The sequence below is a fragment of the Guyanagaster necrorhizus genome, assembly GCF_019112545.1.
Source record: "Guyanagaster necrorhizus MCA 3950 unplaced genomic scaffold BT62scaffold_36, whole genome shotgun sequence".
Taxonomy (NCBI): Eukaryota; Fungi; Basidiomycota; class Agaricomycetes; order Agaricales; family Physalacriaceae; genus Guyanagaster; species Guyanagaster necrorhizus.
In genome coordinates this window covers 139953-160958 of record NW_025064915.1, presented here as the reverse complement: position 1 = coordinate 160958, position 21006 = coordinate 139953, and the positions used below count along the sequence as shown (strand labels likewise).

Sequence of the window (21006 nt, the reverse complement as noted above, 5' to 3'; positions counted from 1 at the left end):
TGTTTGACTCCTATTTATGCTTAGTCAGAGCACTTAGACTAGTGCTTAGGACTGTGAGACAAGGCTTAGTCATCACAACAAGCTGAGTTGGTTATTGTCTTTCAACATAAAAGTGCTTGATAATGCATAATAACTCTTTTATAGACAGTCACAATACTTAAGGACAATGAGCACAACAACCTGAACAGATACAATAGGTAGTACTATATTTATCAATAAGATGAACTGGTATATAAGTAGTGTAGCTCTTGCTGTGATACTCCAGCTTTGAGCTAAAGTTTATTCTTCACCATTCTACCTCAAGCTGATCTTCAAGAGTCTTAACACATAAGATCACACAAATATATAAGTGAACCCTAGTGTGACTGTATGAACTCAATACAGTGCTAGTTTATCATATGTTTTAGTCATGTGTAGCTTAGGCTTAACAATTAGCTCAAAGCTTATACTTCCCATTTCTTATGCACAATAAGCATGAAGGAAACTGAATGCCATCAGCATCTACAACAACCTCTGACATCACCAATCTATTCTTTAAGCTATTAACCTCTATCATTGGAGTGCTTCTAGGCTTGTTGATCATCATAACCCTTTGCTGCAAAAGACAATCAGTTATAGCTTGAATAATCAAGCATTATCAAGCTTTTATACAGATTCAACAAATTCTATGAAATGTCACCTCTGACCTCCTCTTCTACAACATTCCTTCCTCTGCCTGAGTCTCCTTCTAGCCTCCAACTGGACCTGTACCCAAAGCCAGAAATAGCAACCCAACTTTGCAGAGCCCTGCAGAGGAAGAACACTGATATCTCCTGTGATGAGCAGACAGTCAAAACTGAAACAATCAGAACATCAGATTCAGGAACTCATGGGTCCTGCTGCACTTCCCTCCAGTCCTAGACCACAAGGACAAAAACCTCCCTGATGACTTCTTTGACAGCTTGCCATCCCCTGATGCTTCCACCATCTCTAGAAAGCCTAGTATTGGAGACTACACTCAGGACTCTCTTGATGCCACTTAGATAGCTTTGAGACCTCAATGCACAGCCTCACACTCCTCTCATGACACTCTCTATGTCACTCTTGAATCCAGTCCTAAGTGGCTGGACTATAGTAGAGAATCAGAAGGGGTCAACAGTGAACCAACTGTCGAAGACACCCTCCAAAGAGACAGAGAGGCCTTTCCTGACTATGACTGATACACAACAGGGATACCAAGCCTCACAATCCACTCCCACAACAGTAGTAGTAGGGCAGAACACAGAAGGAGAGGCCAGGAGGCCAGAGATAACATTATACACTGATTATTCTCTAACTGAGACCTCTGAGTCCCATTTAATTATGATGCCACAGTACAGCAGCAGCAGGTAGCAGAAGCAGTATGAGCAGCAGCAGATCCAGAGCAAGCCTGAGAAGAGCTCACCAAGTATGCTAAAGCTGAAGCCTAGTGAGAGTATGAAGAAGCTCAGTACAACTAGCAGTGGTGATGATGACAATGAGAGATCAATACCACCACTTTAAGGTCAGCCTCCCCAAGCTGATATAGGCTCTAAAGCAAGATCTTCAGATCTCCCCTCTGGGAGCCCAGCACTCCACAAACAGAGGATGACCCATAGGCTGGACCAGCCAGCCCAGTCACTCCCAGTGAGGCTGTCAGAAGAGGAAATCATTCTCCTGCCTCCAGTACACATGACATTGATACCACTCCCTCCCATGCCAACTTTGTACTTGATGCCTACAGACTTTGAGTCCCTCTCAATGCCTATATCTCTGACCAAAGCCTTTGATGATTCTTCAGCAGTAGGATTGCAGGACAGTTCCTCAATTCTTGCTTCTACAGAAACTTCAGCATCTATCACTGAGAATTAGAGGAGGCAAGAATGCATGGAGGCACTAGGTATGACACCAGAATTGGAGCCTGTCATGCCTCTGAGCAGTCTGCTATCAAGCAGCCTACTCTTAGGGCTGACAATAATGTTATCACCAGACCTAGTACCAGAGATGATGACCAGTTTGCTCACAATGGTCAAACCAACCACTCCATCCATCTATGACCTGCCTGCCAGCTGCCTCTCTGAAAAAGCCAAGGATGAGGGGGACAATGAGAATGATGAGGAGAATGATGTTCCTCTTAAGTGGAGAAGCTTCATAGAATACACTGATGAAGAAACTGACAAAGAAGTGCTAGAAGAGGATATCCAGAGGATGTGAGAAAAAGAATACCAAAGGCTATATGAAGAGAGAGTAACATTTTTATGGAGGGATGCACACTGGTTAGCACCATCTCTAGGACAGAAGTATATTACTGCAGACACTACTGAACAATGAGACATTTTACAGTATGTCATGACTGAGCATACCAAGAGACTCTATATCCAAACCCATCTGGAAGATCCACTCAGCAAATTGCCTCTATACAGGTCCAAGTACAAGATCCAACCAATGCCATGGTCACTCTCCATCAACCTGAAGTGAGCCATATACATGGCTCCATCAATCCAAAGCATGAGAACCCAAACTATGTTTTTCAATCCATCTATCTGCAACATGACCAGTTGGCTTAATAAATCCTGATCTCAGCCAAGAAGCCAACAGACTGGCTTTCGAAAACCATGGACTAGACAAGAAAGCCAGTTACTCAGTGCCCAACCACCTCCAGATGAAGCTGAAGGAAGTGAAAGGGCCTCTGAATAAGATAACCCTGAAGCTATTAAACTCAGCTTTATAGTTCAGAACAGAATAATTATATAAAAGGAAGCTGCACCACAGAGGAGTCCAGTCACAGATGACAACTCTCTACACTCATTCCTTGGACTACCAGCTGAATGGCAATGACCACCTTTCAATCAGTGGCTAAATCTGATGGAGGCATTATCTGACAATGCTGCTGTACTTTAGTGCTGACCTGACCTATTACAGAAACCCCATCTTTTTAAGAGCACATCAGATGATATTGATCATTTTCTTATTGACTGCAAACAATATTTTGAGGTGTATATCACTTTTCTTACAACCAACATAAACAAAGTTGCCTTTGCCTCATCTTACCTTGAGGACAAGGCCAAGACCTGGTGGATCTTTATCTCCCTGAATTTCTTCTCCACCACTTAACAACATTATTGACTGCTATTGTGGCCTATCTTCAAGCAAATGCTCCACAACAAATTCATTGATCCCATGATCCAAGAAGTTCACAAATCCAAGATCAAGGAATACAAGATGGTTGACAAACTGGCCACCAAGTATTTTGATGAGCTGAAACAGCTTGCAAAACTTGCTGGAATTTAGGATGATATCAATAACAATAGGCAAATGGCAAAAGCACTCAAATGAGGGGTACCACCATCTTATGTCAAGATGGTATCTGACATCAAAATAAACATCCTGAAAGGATACAATGCATGAAAGAAACAAATCACTGAGATGTATAGAGAGAGGCAATGATAGAAGACTGAGCAATCAAACCTGCAGAATTATCATAAACCAAACCAGCCACAAATCCCAAAGACCAGCAACCAGACTACCACTCCCAAAACCAATACAACCACCAGTGCCTCATCCTACAGAACCCAGAAGACTGAGACTGGAACAACATATACTAGGAGTGGTAAGCCAATGGATATTGACCATCTAAAGAAGGAGGAAAAGTGTTTTAATTGTGGCCAGAAGAGGCATATGTCCAAAGATTGCCTGAAGAAGAAGCAAACCCATGAGAACATCTGAGCATAGATCACTGAGCTCCAGAAGGAAGATGAAGAACTTGAAAAGGAGACAAAGGTTGAGGAGGTAAAAGACAAGGCTGACCAGTAAGTGATCCTACTGGGTCAGCCAAAAACCAGAATAGTATATCAGCAGCCATAGAATGGACTAATAGTACTTCTGTAGGTACTCTTATGTCTAATCTAAACATGCATTTGAATATACTCTCTTCTTTGACTCCTGCATATACATTGAAAGGATCATCAAAAGAAAAAACTCAAATGCCTATAGGCCAAACAGAGGAAGAGGTCCCCAATCAGTGGCTCAAGCTGTTCAACACTGAATAGACATGACAAGCTATTAAAAATGCTACAACAGAAGGAGCAGCAAAGACCATGCTCTAAAACTGAATACACAAAACATGCACTGAAGAAGTTGTGGATAGGATGATCAAGGAGATGAGGAAAGCAGAACAGTCTTGAGCCTTAGAATGGCTCAATGAACTCTGAGGATCTCAGAGATATATCCATCAGACTAAAACACCCAGACAAGACTTGACAACTAAAGCTCAGATTGAAACATTGACATCTAGGTCTATGCATTTGGAAACAGCCCTAATTGACAGTGGCTGCACTGGAAGCTCCATTAATCATGCTTTTATCGACAAGCACAAACTACTGACCTGAGTCACAGCTGCTCCCATCTCTGTGTACAATGTGAATGGGACAAAGAACCAAGCTGGTTCGATTATAGAATTTGTAGAGTTATGACTAACAATTAGAGATCACTCTGAGCAAATTGATCTCACTGTTACTGAGTTGAAAACCAAAGAAGTTTTTCTCAGTCACAACTGGTTAATTAGATACAACCCACTCATCAATTGGAAAACTGAGAGAATCACATTCACCCAATGTTATTGCCAGAAAATTCCATTTGAACTTCCTGAGGACAGGTGGGATAAAGAGATGGAAGATAGCAAGACAATTCTCACTATCGACATACAGCAAGCCTTATATGTTCAGACCATCCATCATGCCAATGATTTAGCTGCCAGAGCAAACATCAGAAAAGAAGAAAAGACATTTGAGGAGATGGTACCTGAGTGAGCCTATGACTACTCAGATCTATTCAGAAAGGAAAGCTTTGATGAACTGCCAGAGCCCAAACTCTGAGATCATGTGATCAAACTATAATCCTAAACATGAATGCTAATCTCAACTGCAAGATATATCCTTTGGGAATTTGGAGCAACAAGAGCTTGACAAATTCCTCAATGAAAACCTCTCCAGCAGGAGAATTTGGCCATCCAAGTCATCAATAGTCTTTCTATTCTTCTTTGTCAAAAAGAAAGACAGCAAACTCCACCTGGTCTAAGACTATCAGAAGTTAAATGAGATGACAATCAAGAATTGTTATCCACTTCCACTAATCTTCAAACTAATAGACAAGCTATGAGGAGCTCATTATTATACCAAACTTGATGTCTAATAGGGTATAACAATGTGTGGATCAAGAAGAGTGATGAGTGGAAGGCAGCCTTCCAAACTAACTGAGGGCTCTTTAAACTCATAGTAAAATTTTTTGGATTGACCAACTCTCCAGCAACCTTCCAATGGATGATGAATGATATATTCAAAGATCTCATTGCCACTGGAAAGATCACTATCTACCTTGATGATATTCTGATCATGCTTAAAACTCAAGAGGAACACTGACAACTCATCTGGTGGGTACTCACACTAATAAGAAAATATAAACTCTTCCTCAAAGTGAAGAAGTGCAAATTTGAGGTAATAGAAACAGAGTATCTGAGGGTGATCATTAGTGAAGGGAGTATCTGCATAGACCCAGTCAAAGTGGCAGGGGTAACAGAATAGCCAGAACTGACCAAAAAGGAGTTGCAATCCTTTTTGGGATTTACTAACTTTTATTGATGGTTCATCTGAGATTATAGCAAGATTATCTGACCTATGACTCAACTAATGGAGAATGCTCCATAGAGCTGGGGTGCCACCCAACAAGCAGCATTTGATGACTTAAAATGACAACTCACAGAAGATGTCATTCTTGCTATCCTGACACAAGGAGGAAGATTCAGGGTTGAGGCCAACTCCAGCAAGGGAGAAATCAGTGTGGTATTATCTTAAGAACAAGATGGGAAATAGAGACCAGTGGCTTTCCTCTCAAAGGCCCTGACAGTAACCAAATGAAACTATGAGATTTATGATAAAGAAATTCTTGCCATAATGCTTGCTCTAGAGGAGTGGCAGCACTATTTGATCAGAGCAGTCTAGACCTTTGAAATCTGGACTGATCATCAAAACCTTCAATATTTTCATTCCTCCCAGAAACTCAACCAGTGACAGGCACATTGGGTAATCAAGCTCTTCCAATATGAGTATATACTGCACTACAAAGCTGGAGCAGCTAACAAAAAGGCTGATCTCCTCAGTCAATGAGTAGATCATGACCAAGGTGGAAATGATAATGAGGAGGTGATATTATTAAAGCCTAAACACTTTTGGGCTATGATAATGCCAATAGAGAAAGAGATCCATGAATAGATCAATGTGTGGCACCATCCTTCAACCATGAGAGAGAAATGATTAAAGAAGAAGAACTGATCCACTATGATAGATGCATCTATGTTTCCTGAGATCAGCAACTTTATGGCAAAATCATCACCACTTGTCATGACCACACAACTGCAAATCATCTTGGGATTGCCAAAATCAAGGAGCTTGTGTTGTGAGAATACTGGTGGCCCAAATTAGGCCAAGACATCAAGCAATATGTCAAAGGATGTGAAGTATGCCAGAGAGGGAAGTCCATCATCCAATTGTATGCTACACCACTCTATCCAAATGAAGTGCCTCAAACACCCTGAACACATATCTCCATAGATATAATAACTGGTTTATCAGACTGTAACAGATACGATTCTATTATCATCATTGATTGCTTCTCAAAAGCTATTATTCTGGTTGCATGCTTCACTGAGCTGACATCAGAAGAATGAGCAAAAATCCTATGTGATGAAGTCTATGCAAAGTATGGAATGCCCCAAGTCATCATTTTAGACCAAGGTCCACAATTTGTTTCAAAATTCCTGGATGACCTCTATCACCTTCTAAACATCAAACAAAATGCTTCAACAGCATACCATCTTCAGACTGATGGCCAAATAGAGTGTGTCAATCAAGAGATTGAAAAATATCTCTGCCTCTTTATCAATTATCAACAGGATGACTGAGTGGAATGGTTAGCCTTAGCCACCTTCCAATATAACAACTGTATACACTCCACTACTGGTAAAACACCCTTTTTCATCAATTACAGCAGATACTTCCACATTGCACACACTGAGTGAGCCCATACTACAATGCCTATCTCCTCTGACTTTGCTCACACAATGATCAAAATACATGAGGAAATCCATATAGCTCTGAAAAAGGTGGCATCAACAATGAAACAACAGTGTGACAAATACTGCTAGCTATCACACCAGTATATTGTATATGACAAGGTCTGGTTGGATACCACTAACATTCATCTGCTCAGACTAAAACAAAAATTGGCTGATAAACATATGGGACCATTCTCCATCCTAGCCAAAGTTAGTGCTTTTGCTCATAAACTATGCCTACCAACCACCTGGAAGGTTCATGATGTTTTCAATAAATATCTTCTCATGCTTGTTATCAAACCTGCCTTCCCAAATCAAGAATGACCTCCACTCCCACTGCTAGACCTGATCAATGATGAAGAACACTACAAAGTTGATCAAATACTCAACTATTGTATCCAAAAAATTCATGCATAGAAGAGTGGATCAACCACAATGGTCAACTACCTAGTCAGTTGGAAGGGATATGGACCAGAATCTAATTGGTGGATAAATGAGAAACATATGAATGCAGATGAAGCCATATATGAATATAAATTATCTCTAAATTAAGCTATCAGGACAATAGTTTTAAGAAGAGAGTAATGTTATGATTCTTTTATCTTTTTTCTCATTTGACCCCTATTTATGCTTAGTTAGAGTGCTTAGACCAGCACTTAGGACTGTGAGACAAGGCTTAGTCATCACAATAAGCTGAGTTGGTCATTGTCTTTCAATATAACAGCATTCGACAACATATAATAACTCTTTTATAGACAGTTGTAATGCTCAAGGACAATGAGCACAACAATCTGAACAGATACAATAAGTAGTACTATATTTATCAATAAGACAAACTAGTATATAAGTAGTGTAGCTCTCACTGTAATACTCCAGCTTTGAGCTAAAGTTTATTCTTCACCATTCTATCTCAAGCTAATCTTCAAGGGTCTTGATACATAAGACCACATAAACATATAAGTGAACTCTAGCATGACTGTATGAACTTGATACAGTGCTAGTTTATTATGTGTTTTAGTCACATGCAGCTTAGGCTTAACATCCCAACTCAAGAAGGGAAATTAAAGGTTGAGGCTGATTCAAGTGAGAGAGCAATTGGAGCAGTATTATTCCAGGAGCAGGATGGAAAATGGAGACTGGTAGCCTTTCTCTCTAAGGCTTTAATGGTGACCAAGTGGAACTATAAAATTTATAACAAGACACTGCTCACAATAATGCTAGTCTTGGAAGAATGGTGGCATTACTTGATTGGAGTGGCCCAAATGTTTGAAGTCTGGACTGACCATCAAAACCTCCAATATTTCTGATCACTTCAGAAGCTCAATCAATGACAAGCATGCTGAGTAACTGAGCTCTCCCAGTATAAATATACATTGCATCACAAGACTAGAGCAGCTAATAAAAAAGCTGACCTCTTTAGCCAATAGACAGACCATGACCAAGGGAGGAGAAGACAATGAGGAAGTGGTGCTACTGAAGTCTGAGCACTTTAGAGCAATGATAATAACAATGAAAGAGAAGATCCATGAGTGGATCAAGAGCATGACCAAAGACAATAGCAAGTGGGACCAGCAAGTGGCCTCATCTCTCAATCATGAACAAGGAATGACAAGAGAGGGGAGATTGATCCATTATGATAGACAGATCTATATTCTCTGAGATGAACAACTTTGTGGTGAGATCATTGCTATATATCACAACCATATAACTGCAGGACACTCAGAAATTGCTAAGACTAAGGAACTCATACTCCAGAAATACTGGTGGCCCAAATTGGGCCAGAATATTGAATGCTATGTAAAAGGATGCAAGGTGTGTCAAAGAGGAAAATTAACAATCCAGCCATGTGCTGCTCCACTTCACCCAAATGAAGTACTCAGACACCATGAATGCACATCTCCATTGACATGATAATCAGCTTACAGACTGCAATGGGTATGATGCAATTATCATTATCATCAATCAATTCTCAAAGGTGATCATCTTGATTGCATGTTCTATAGAATTAACCTCAGAGAGATAGGCAAAGATTCTCTGCAATGAAGTCTATACCAAATATAGAATACCACAAATCATCATTTCAGATCAGAGATCACAATTCATCTCTAAACTCCTTGACAACTTGTATCAACTACTACACATATGATGGAATGCCTCAACAGCTTACCACCCACAAACAGATAGTCAAACTGAACAGGCAAATCAGAAAGTCAAGAAGTATCTCTGACTTTTCATTAATTACCATCAAGACAATTGGATCAAGTGACTAGCCCTTGCTGCTTTCCAACACAATAATTGAATCTATTCCACAATCAGGAAAACACCCTTCTTTGTTAACCATAGCTGGCACCCCAATATCTCTCACATTGAATAAACCCATACAACAACACCCACTTCCTCTGACTTCACATAAGCTATAACTAAGATACACAACAAAACTCATGCTGCTCTTGAAAAGGCAGCACTCTTGATAAAAGATCATTATGACAAACATCACAGGCCTGCACATCAATATTCTATCAATGATAAGGTTTGATTGGACACCATGAATCTACACCTCTCCAGGCCCAAACAGAAACTTGCTGACAAGTGCACTGACTCTTTTCCAATTACTGCTAAGGTCAATATATCCTCTTATAAACTGCATCTCTCTATTAGATGGAAAATTCATGATATCTTCAACAAAACACTCTTTATCTCATTTATCACTCCAGTCTTTCCAAACCAGAAATGACCCTCTCCACCACCACCAGACCTGATTGATGATGAAGAATATTACAAAATCAATATTGAAGCAAGTGCTTCTGCATACTCATGCTTCCTCCAATTCTTGATGATAGACACAGAAGTTTTAATAAAATCTGGAGTTGAGGACCTGTTCTGCAATCCTTCCCACAAGAAACTGCTGGAGGCTGTGGTCAGAAATGTGAGAGTTGAGAGGTATTTGAAGTCTGTAGGTGTCAAGTATTGACTCAATGTGAGAGGGAATAGTATCAGTGTCAGCAATACTGGAGGTGCCAGGGGTAGAGAGATGACCTCCCCTCCTGATGGCTTCATGGAGGGTGACAGGGCTAGCTGTTCCTGCCTATGGGTCTGTTTCTGTAGGTGTGCTGGGCTCTCTAAAGAGAGACTCAGTTGCATCTGATCAGAGGCTGTACCAACTTGGAGAAGCAGATCTCCAAGTGGCCACCTTGAGCTCTCACTGCTGACATTGCCACTGTTGGTCATACTGCTCTTCTTTATACTGTCACTAGGCTTCTGCCCTTGCATATTCAGTGAGCTTCTCTCAGGCCTGCTCTGGATCTGCTGCTCATGCTGCCTCTACTACCTGCTGCTGCTGGACTGCTTCATTGTAATTAAAGAGTCAACAGAGGTCCCAGTCTGGAAAGAGTCATTAAATGATTCTGTCTTAGGGCTCTTCCTCTCTTCTTCCTGCTGGTGGCTTCTTGTCATTGAGCTGAAAGTCTGTTGTCCCACTGCTACCATAGTCAGTATAGACTGAGGGGGCTGGGCTTCCTGCTGGAGTTGCATATAGAGAGTTGTAGAGGGAGTTCAAGACTGCATGTTGAGATCCTGGAGCCACCTGAGTGCCATCAAGAGAGTCCCTAGCATAGTCTCTAATCTCAGATTCTCTTGAGGCAGTGGAAGAGTCAGAGAATGGCAAGTCATTAAAGAAGTTGTCAGAGAGGTCCTCATTCTTATGGTTTGAGACTGGAGGGAGATGTGATGGGACCCACAGATTTCTGAAACCCATAAGTTGAGAGTTGCCATTTCTTCTATGAGCTTGTTGGGATCAAGGAGGGTACCAGTGTCCTTCTTCAACATTCCCCAAACTTGTGCTGCTAAGTCTGGCTTCAGATACAGTTCATGGTGGGGGCTGGAAGGAGGTTTGAGCAAAGGCTGGAATGTCATAGAGGGAGAGATCAGGAGTGACATTTCATAATATTTATTATACAATTTGGAAAGCATGATAGTGCTTGATAATTCATGCTGTAACTGATTGTCTTCTGTAGCAAAGTTGGATGATAGTGAGTAAACCTAAAAGCATCCTGATAATAGCCACTAGTAGTTTAAAGAAGTCATCTGTGATGTCAGAGATTGTAGTGGCTGATAGTGGCATTCAGTTTCTTTTGCACTAGTGGGCATAAAGAAAGGGAAGCAGAAGCTTCAAGCTAATTGTTAAGCCCAAGTGATATGTAACCAGAATATGTGATAAACAAGCACTGTATCATCTTTGTACAGTCATGCTTGAGTTCACTATATGTGCTCATGTGGTGTTATATTCCAAGGCCTTTGCAAGTGGCTCAAGGTAAAATAGTAAGATATAAACTTTAGCTTAAAGCTGAGGTTATACAGTGAAAGCTATCCAACTTATATATCATTTGTCCATGAATAAATATAAGGCTATCTATTGTACATTATTCAAGTCTTTGTGCTCTTTGTGCTTAAGCATTATTACTACCTACAAAAGAGTTGTTATGTGTTGTTGAGAGTAGTTGTTGCATCAGAAGACAATAATGGACTCAGCCTTGTTGTGATGACTAAGCCTATCTCACAGTCCTAAGTGCTTGGTCTAGGCACCCTGACTAAGCATAAATAGAGGTTAAATCAGAGAAAAGATAGAAAAATTGTAACAAGATGTGGTTGTGATTGTTTTGTAGTATATGGAAATGGAGATTGTCAGAGTCTGAGATATAGATGCAGCCTTCAAAGTGAAGAATGTTAGATTCATCAATGGACCATTGAGAGGGGAAAGATTCAGAAGTGGTCTTGGCTTAGTGGAAGCTGTTGGAGGATGTAGGATCAGAGAATTGTGCTTGTTTGATATTGGTGTGAAGTTTGTTAATATCTATAATGGCACTAGTCTATAGGGTAGGGCCTTTAAGGTAGATTGCATGGAGTGATACAGAGAGTTGTTCTTGAGTGAACACAGATCAGAAATTATGGAGGTTGACTTGGGCATATTGGCTATCCCCCTCTTTAGAGTAGACATCCCATCATCTAGTGAGCATATCCAGTTTTCCACCAAGTTTTTCAGGGTGGAACTAAATTAATAGATTAAACTGAGATAGATATTCAGACTAGCAGACCTGTCAGCAGGTTAGAATCTTGGTGGTGGCAAAGTATTCAAGGTTCTTATGGTCTGTTACAACATCAATAAAGTTTGCAGAGCCTTCAAGATAGTGCTGCCAATATTTAAAAGCTTCAAAAATGGCCAGAAGCTTCTTGTCATGAGTGTCATAGTTGAGTTCAGCATTGTGGAGGCTCTGAGAGTGGAAAGTGATGGGGTGAATTTCATCATCTTCAAGATAGATGGAGAGAATAGCTGCAATTGCATAATCAGAAGCATCAGTTTTCACCACTATATTTTGATCAGAAACCCAGTGGGTAAGGATGGGAGCATGTGTAAAGGCTTATTTCAACTCATTTAAGACAGCTAAGCATTTGTCATCAAATTTCCATGGAGTTCTCTTGTGGGTGAGTCATGTAAGGGGAATAACAATATCACTATATTTGTATATAAAGTGATAGTAGAAGTTGGCAAAGCTAAGAAAAGATTGGATGTTCTTGACTTTTTCTTCAGACATGCAAAGTCCTTCAGATGATAGGATATAGTCTAGGTATTCTATAGAATCCTGGTTGAATTCACATTTGGAGCCTTTACAGTAGAGTCCATTACCTCTAAGCCTGTGTAGGACTTCACAAACATGTTTCTGGTGATCCTCCAGATTGTCAGAATATATGAGGATGTCATCAAGGTAGACTACTACTGATATGTTGAGCATATCAGAGAATATATCATTCACAAATCATTAGAATGCTGCCAGAGCATTTGTGAGGCCAAAAGGCATGACATGCCATTCAAAGGAACTGTAATGGATCTGAAAGGCTGTTTTCTATTTATCCCCTTTAGCTATGCAAACAAGATGATAGGTATGTCAAAGGTCAAGCTTAGTGTAGATGCATGTGGAGTGGGCAGAGTCAAGGAGATTGGAAATGAGAGGAAGAGGGTAGCAATCCTTCTTGGAGATTTTGTTTAAGCTGCAGTATTTGATGCAAAGTCAGAGTTCACTGGTCTTCTTCTTGACAAATAGGACTGAAGCCTCATGCAAAGAGTGGGATGGAATAATAAACCTATTGTGTAGATTATCATCAATAAACTCTCATAGAGCCTTGAGTTTGGATTCTGAGAGGGAATAAATAGGTCCAAGTGGTGGAGATGTTCCTTTCTCAAGGTTGATTTTGAGGTCATACAGCCTGTGTTCAGATAGCTTTTTGGAGAGGGTATTGCTGAAGACATCTGCAAAATCATGGTACTCTACTGGCACTGATGAAAGATCTGCTGGTTCTGCAGATGCAGCTTTAGCTCCAATATTAGGCAAGAAAGGCTGCAGTGTGAACTGCTGAGCACCTTCATCTGCATTGGCTCAGAAAATGCAGCAGCAGATATGATAGAGATCTTTGGATGTGCTTTTGTAGTAAGAGACTCTGAGAGGGGATAGGAATAGATAGGTTCATACAGAAACAGAGCCTGCTGGCTACCTGGAGGGGATTTGGAATAGGGTGAAGCCCCAGAGGTTGGACTGATGGAGTCCAGTGAGCATGAAAGTCCCAGAGATGTAGTGGAGGCCACAGAATTGATTGGAGTGGGATCCTGATCATTTGAACAGAAAGTGATACTGTTCTCAGCTCAGTCAATTGGTGGATTATAGCAAGAGAGTCAGTTATATTCTAAAACAAGATTGCAAGATGAATCCAGACAAGTGACATAGAAGTCAATGGGGAAGGTGTCTCCAGAAGGGAAACAGATAGGGATGGTTGTGATTTGAGATATGCAGCTTCTGACAGAGCCATCAAATAATTGGAGTTGCACACTAGAGATGGTTTTAATAGGAATATCATTGACAGCTATGTACTTAGTGTCAACAAAGCAGTGGCTAGAACCAGAATTAATAAAAGCAAGAAAACACAGAATAGTAGAAGTTGGGAACCTGTCAGGCTCTGTACTAGTCAGTAATTCTGCTAAAAGTGGAAGATAGAAGGATTGGTTGGAAACAGATATTGCATTGAGAGTGATGATCTCCAGTGTGTGAATAGAGTCAATGCAACTCTGAACTCACATGGAGAGAACAGGGTTGCTTTTTAGTTTTCTGACTCAGTTAGAGCCAGTTCCTCAGGAACAATGTCTACTTCAGCTGCATGACCCTTGGTGGAAGCCACTGTCTTCTGCTTGCTGCAATCCTTAGTCTTGTGTTTGGCTCCACAGAATATGCAAAGGTTGTTCTGGCACTGATAGTCTTTTTCTTCTTGAGTAAGATGGCCATCTTTGTCCAGTTTGTCAGCATAGAGCTTAGGGATGGTAGATTTTGGTGTGGAGCTGAAGTCCAAGAAAGGAGAGTTGGACCCCTTGGATTTGGGGCTGGAGGATTGGTTGGAGGCCTTATTATCCTGGTTTTCATGGGCAATTTTAGTCTTCCAGGTCCAGTAGCAAGTATCAAGTTCTTAGGCAGAAAAGTGCATGTCATGGAGGTTGTTTGGCTTCCTATGGTGGACCATGTTATCCTTGATGCAAGTGCAGAGGCCATAGTAAAAGACATGGCAGAGGGAGTTATCTCCATATCCAATTTGTGAGGTATACAGATTGAATTGGACTATATACTTCATGATCTGGTCTCTATTGCATATCTGAAGGTGTTCTAATGCATCTTTGGCATCTCTGATAGCATTGAAGGGGCCAAAGTTGCTATGAAACCCACTCAAGAAAGCCACGTAGAAGAATTGCCAGGCTGGTAGATTCCATAGATTGGGGTTAAGAATGTCTGGTTTGAACCAGTTAAGCACAGTGCCAGCCAGGAATAAAATGGCATAGTTGATCTTGCTAGCATATATTGTGAATGCAGTAGGTCTGTCATTGAAGTTCAACTGAAGAGAGACAATAAAGGCCTTCAGTTTGTGAGAGTCAGAGCCATCAAAGAGTTCTGGTTTCTTGACTTTGGTGCAAATAGTGGCTGGTTTGGGATTATTGAGGGAGGTGGAGACTCCTCATAATAGGTTCATGAATTCTAAGAACATGTCCTGCTGGTTTGGATTGCTGCTTCCTGTGAGGCTGTTAGAGCTGCCTAGGCCATTGAGACCATCTGGTCCTTCTGGCCCTCCTGGAAAAGGGTTTGGTGGGTTATCACCTGGTTCCTGTCAGATGAGAGTATGAGTAGGGGTGTCTTCATCTCTGCCCTCTGAGTCTGAGCTTTCTGAATTCCCATGCATATTGCCTAGGGATAAGAGGTCTATCAGGGAGTTAGTTCAGATGCTGTATATCAGGCTGACCCATCAGGCTCTGTTAGTTAGGATGCTGATAGCATCAAAAGGGTTAAGGGACTCATTATAATTAGGTTGGTGGGCAGTGAAGCTAGAGTGGATGTAGGTTTCCCTATAAGAAGGTTGTCCTCCATCAGAGGCTGATCCAAAAAGGCCTGATTGTTCCTTTGAGATAGAGGCTGGGATGTCTTCCATGGAAAACATGTTGTGATGAGTAGGCTGGATTTGTTCAGAGTTGGCTTCTGTGGGTTCAGTAAATGTGATAGATATGATAAAAATTTTTGACTCAAGAGTTTGAGTTTGAATATACTGTTAGGAATGTGCCAATCAATTGGACTTGAGTGCATGCATAGAGACTGGCAGAGTGCATGGGCATCAACAAAGCTATTGGCAATGTCACCCTTGAGTCAGAGTCTAAGGATTTGGATGGACAGAATGGAGTTCCATCAGAGAGGTGAAGAGGAATATCCTTCAGAGCAGAATCTGATGGATAAGGTAGAGAGGAGCTGAAGTGAGCATGAAACATAGATGGCTATCCAAGTTGATATTCAAACTGAGTAAATATGATGTTTGTACATAGTTTATATACTATTAGTAGCTAATTCTGAGATGGGGTCCATTGGGATCTAGTGTTGACTATTCACTATCATGTTCAGAGTCTAGATACTAGTGTGTGAAATACAAATATGAAATAGTAATGATAAAATAAAATTAGTGGTTAATGGAAAATGAGCAGAGTCCAGTGGGACTTGTGTTTGAATTCATGGTTGGTTGAGGTAATGTGGAGGCTGGCAGCATGCATGTAACAGGCAGATCATACACTACAGTTGACTATTTAGTCAGTTGGAAGGATTATGGCCCAGAATCTAATCAGTGGATCAATGAATGACATAGGGCTACAGCTGATACTATCTGGAACTATGAACTCTCTCTGGAATAACCATCAGAACAATGGTCTTAAGGGGGAGAAAGGGGTAATGTTATAATTTTTCTTTTTTCTTTTCTAATTAACCTCTATTTATGCTTAGTCAGAGTGCTTAACTAGATGCTTAGGATCATGGGACATGCTTAGTCACTATAATAGGCAGAATTGACCATTATCCTTTGACAATGACAGAACCCCCCAATGACAGACAATACTCTTTTGTAGGTAGTAGCAATGCTCAAGAACAATGAGCATGGTAGCATAGAAACACACAATTAGTACATATATTTTTAGTCAACTCTTGGACAGTATATAAGTAGTATGGCTCTTGCTGTAGATACCCAGCTTCAAGCTAAAGTTTATTCTTCACCATTCTACCTCAAGCCAACTCATATTGGCCTTGAGACACAACACCACATAAGTACATACAGTAAACTTAGGTATGACTGTACAAACTCAATATAGCACCTATTTATTACATGTTTAGATCACATGTCACTTGGGCTTAACAGAAACTAATATATTAGATGTCTCTTAGTAAGTACAGTAGTAGCCTATTTAAATATTGCATTGTAAAAAGTAGTAGAAAAGTTTCTGACCTCCCACAGTTGCAGTGTATGGAGCATGAAGGTTTTGCACTCCAGCTCTGGGTTTGTGTTTATAACTTCAGGCAAGAGAATAGACTCTTTGTCGATATCATTAAGAGAGATCTGAGAACTGTGTGAGGCATAAAAGCTTGCATGAGACTCTAGTTCAGTTTAATAAGAGGTTTTGAATTGTGCCTTAGCCTGAGAATAAGAGAGCAGTGTCTGAAGGGCACTCTGTTGAGTTTTCAAGGTATTTGTGATGTGAGGCACTACAGGTGGCAGAGGTTCAAACCCTTTAGCTTATAGATAGGGCTTTTTCTGGTTATTTCTGCAGGTTGGCAAAGGTTCAAACTCTTTGGCCTGTGGATAGGGTTATTTGTGTTATTTCTGCAGATTAGCAGAGGTTCAAACCCTTTGGATCTGTGGATAGAGTTTTATTGTGTTTTTATGTCTCTGGATCACATAGGTTTGAATCCTGTGAGTCTACAATTGGTTTGGAAACTTGTGCACAGAAGTTTGCACTCTTTGGCACTTGTAGATGTATTTGTAAAGTGTTTCTGCTTAGAACACCAAGCTTTGAGTCATGTATTGTGTGTATTAGGGATTTTGAGTTGATCTTAGCAGTGCTTGGGACTTTTGAGAGCTTTGTGAGAGTGTTTCAAAGTATTGTATTGAGCTACAGTACCCTTGCCTTGAGGCCTGGCAACATTTGTTGCCACCTCTTATTTTTAAGTAAAAAGCTTTGAGACTTAGAGAGATCTAGGACTGTTATATGTGCACTATTGCTATTCATGTGCAGTGGATCATTGAGAAGACAATTACATTTGTGGATGACTATAGACTATCAAGTAAGCATTATGGTCAAAATGTGACATTTTATCTATACTCACCTGACATCCAAAATGAAGGAAATCACAGCAAAACTGCTGTCTGGAATCCCCTTGGACTTCTAATACATAGTTGTGTGAAGCAAAATGCCAATGGGGCTCTGTGAGTGCCTCTGCTGTTCTTGCTGACTCAGCTATGATGTTTTCTCAGAAGGAAACCTGGCCCGGGGATGGGTTTGAGCAACACTTTGAGTCCGAGGACACCCCTAGGCACATTATCATTGGAGCCAGATGGAAAGGGGATAAAGCGGTAGCCACTATTGGTCTGATGACTTTCTCATGTACGACTATCACCGTCCACGTTCAGAATTAGCATGGATATCTATCGGATTCGTTTGTGGATTGTCGATACCTTCATAAGTGGTGTTAAGAGGTATGTAACTCACTCGGACAACTGTTATGTGAGTATTCTTTCTGGAAAGACGCTACACCATCTGCTGGGAACTATATATACATGTTAACATCTCCACTGTCAGGCTCTGCCTTCTTAGTAGTATGGGACCGGTTTATTCTCCTTGGCCCAAAGCGCCGCAATCTCGGTGTTATTCATTGCATGAGGAGGTATGATTCCATTCTCCCTCCACAGTTTTGGCTTATGACTGGATAAGCATAGATGCGCCAATCTGAAAGCAGAGGACTCACGTCGGAATCATTTATTTCAACTTCCCAGTCAACGCCACGGGCTTTGGTAAATGGCGCAATCGTCTCCTCGTACACGTTCATGAATTTGGGCTTGTCTTCATCACTATGTTCGCATTCAGACATTATCAACAAGTCAGCATGTCAAAGTCAATAAACACATACGTCGCGAACTGTTTCGCAAGGTGATGGACTACTACGCGGACAAAATTGTCTCTGGCCTTTCCACCGACGAAATAACCTTGTCTGGGAACCTCGACGAAGAGAACTACGACGTAGAACTCGGGGAGGCCCCTTCTGGCATATAAGTTCGTAATAGCCTTGGCCAGAGCCTGCTTGTCCTCGTCTGAGTAAAGGTTAGGGGGTACATAGAATCGATGAAGAGGCATGGTTGCTTCTGAATTTGAGCATCGGTTGCGTTTTTCCTTCGTTTTAAATGTCTTTACATGTCTCACATACTCAATGCAATTGAGCCTGGCTTAGGAATCTGACCGAAGTATGACTGTGCCGGAAAGCCTATTTTGTAAGAGGAATGTAATCAATCGGAGTGCCTGCCCGAGGCAGTCTCAGTGCCTATAAAGTAACGGCCCCACTCATTTCAAAGTTTCAGACATGCATTCATCTATGGCTTCAGAAAGGATTCTGGTATGCGATCCTCTATAATGTCATTGATGCCGCGCTCTCACCGCAGTAGGTCACTGGCGCAACAGGTTTTTTGGGCAGCCATGTCGTTGTCAAAGCTCTTGAGAGTGGGTACTCAGTTCGGGGGTTAGTTCCGAGTTCGTTCCTGAACGCCTATCGTGCTAACCGCGGCCTCGCAGGACTGTGAGATCGCCGTCCAAGGCCCAAGAAGTCCTCACTTCCTGGTCATCCTATGGTAATAGATTCGATACGGCAGTGGTGCCAGATTTGGTGAATGGAGATTATTCCGAGGCTTTGAAAGGTGCCTCTCGTTTTCAGGCTATACATTCACTGTGGGGTCTCACTTCGCCCAAGGTATAAGTGCCGTCATTCACGTGGCGTCGCCTTTCGTCCGGAGTGTGGACGATCCTAAAAAGGACCTTCTTGATCCCGCGAGGCAAGGGACGGTCAAGGTTCTGGAAGCATGTCTCAAGCATGGTGTCCGACGTGTTATTGTAACAGGAAGCATCGCTGCAGTCCTTGACCCAACTAAGGGTGGTAAGCTGCCTGTATCAGTTTACCGTCGATCTGTGTGACCTTCTGATCCAGGTCTTTGGCGTGACTATACTTATACTGCAGAGGACTGGTATGGCGCAGCGGTTCTGTCAGGGTCACAATATAGACTCACTGAGACACCAGGAACCCTTTAACCTACGAGCAGGCTGTTTCTGGCGCGCTTCCTGGAATGGCTGTTTACGCTGTTTCCAAGAAAATCGCCGAAGAGGCCGCCTTTGAATTCGGCCGCGAGCATCCCGAGATGCGCATTACCGTAATGAGTCGTACGCACGTCCCTACACTATCTCCACTGCCGCTCCGTTCATTCTCCATTTAGCTACCATGATATATGGTCCCCTTGTCCTACCTGCGGACCTGTCGGCCTTGAATACCTCATCCCAGGATATATACAATCTCATCAACGGCAAGCTGGAGAAGACAGCGTCACCTGCATACGCTGATGTGAGAGATGTCGCCACGCTCCATGTCAAAGCTCTGAAGGTCGATTCGGTCATTGGGAAAAGGGTACTTGTCAATGGTGGCACGTACACATTTTATGAGGTACAGTATTAGTTCATCCCGAGGTCCGCCTGCTAATGTATTACTTAGGCGGTGAATATCCTAAGGGAGAAACGGCCGAATTTGGCTCACCGCTTGCCATCGTTAGATGTTGTTGAAGAAGTTAGGGACGCGCCGGCCAAAGTCGACGTTTCTATCGCAGAGACTGAACTTGGAATCAAGTGGATGTCGTTCGAGCAGTGTCTTCTTGATACTATTGACGAGTTCATCACGATGGAAACGGCCCAAAAGATCTAGTAAAACCATGTACAGTATTTCAAGTCGTATTCACGAAGTTTTTTTGGCGTCAGGGCTGCGACTGCTCATCTACATGTTAGCTTGACCATGAGAAAGAGATATAAGCATTCGCATTCGCATTTCGTTACATATGCATGTATAACAGAAGTAACTTTGATACCAAAAAAAAAAACCTTGTTTGCTGAGACCCCAAGACCAGCCCTCATTCGTCTACAGCAAAGAAAGGGAGATACAGGATCCATCAGACGAACGCTCAACTCGCCGGCAAACCCTCCGAACGAATCATACAAGCACATCCAGAGAGCCCGCCAAACGTCCTCGAGACCCCCCTCGCGGAATCCAATGCTCTCAGCAGAGCGAGCAAGCATGATTGTCATGAAAGCCACTAGTGTGACAACATTTCCGAATTCATCTTTCGTCGTGAGCACATGAGCACTCTTGCCGAAGCTCACGAAATAGCTTCCATCCTGCTTGCGCGTCCTAAGATTTCCACCCCCAAGGAACCCATCAGTATGTGCCATTGCTTTGTGTTTCATCACAATTATCCGACACCGC

The 21006-nt window shown here is 41.8% G+C and overlaps 2 protein-coding genes across 2 annotated transcripts; one reads left to right on the top strand and one right to left on the bottom strand.

Moving 5' to 3' along the window:
• Positions 1–18216: 18216 nt before the first annotated feature.
• BT62DRAFT_936909 (uncharacterized protein) lies at positions 18217–18946 on the bottom strand. The gene is given in 4 exon segments (XM_043187207.1): positions 18217–18412; positions 18463–18565; positions 18625–18901; positions 18912–18946. The coding sequence occupies 3 exon segments, from the start codon at positions 18846–18848 to the stop codon at positions 18308–18310; spliced, it is 432 nt and encodes a 143-aa protein (XP_043035094.1). The 5' UTR covers positions 18849–18901; positions 18912–18946; the 3' UTR covers positions 18217–18307.
• Positions 18947–19078: 132 nt separating this feature from the next.
• BT62DRAFT_974467 (NAD(P)-binding protein) lies at positions 19079–20530 on the top strand. The gene is made up of 8 exons (XM_043189161.1): positions 19079–19104; positions 19154–19227; positions 19281–19402; positions 19456–19638; positions 19690–19726; positions 19780–19919; positions 19973–20196; positions 20245–20530. The coding sequence occupies exons 1-8, from the start codon at positions 19084–19086 to the stop codon at positions 20449–20451; spliced, it is 1008 nt and encodes a 335-aa protein (XP_043035093.1). The 5' UTR covers positions 19079–19083; the 3' UTR covers positions 20452–20530.
• Positions 20531–21006: the final 476 nt, after the last annotated feature.

What these genes read in the sequence shown, in the direction of transcription:
- BT62DRAFT_974467 (XM_043189161.1), top strand. Translation starts at nt 19,084, where the DNA reads ATGGCTTCAGAAAGGATTCTG. An exon ending in ACTTATACTGCAGAGGACTG is followed by an intron (nt 19,727 to 19,779) that starts GTATGGCGCAGC and finishes CTGAGACACCAG; the next exon opens with GAACCCTTTAACCTACGAGC. An exon ending in GCACGTACACATTTTATGAG is followed by an intron (nt 20,197 to 20,244) that starts GTACAGTATTAG and finishes TGTATTACTTAG; the next exon opens with GCGGTGAATATCCTAAGGGA.
- BT62DRAFT_936909 (XM_043187207.1), bottom strand. Translation starts at nt 18,848, where the DNA reads ATGCCTCTTCATCGATTCTATGTACCCCCTAACCTTTACTCAGACGAG. An exon ending in CTTGCGAAACAGTTCGCGAC is followed by an intron (nt 18,566 to 18,624) that starts GTATGTGTTTAT and finishes ATGCGAACATAG; the next exon opens with TGATGAAGACAAGCCCAAAT. An exon ending in TTGAAATAAATGATTCCGAC is followed by an intron (nt 18,413 to 18,462) that starts GTGAGTCCTCTG and finishes TCCAGTCATAAG; the next exon opens with CCAAAACTGTGGAGGGAGAA.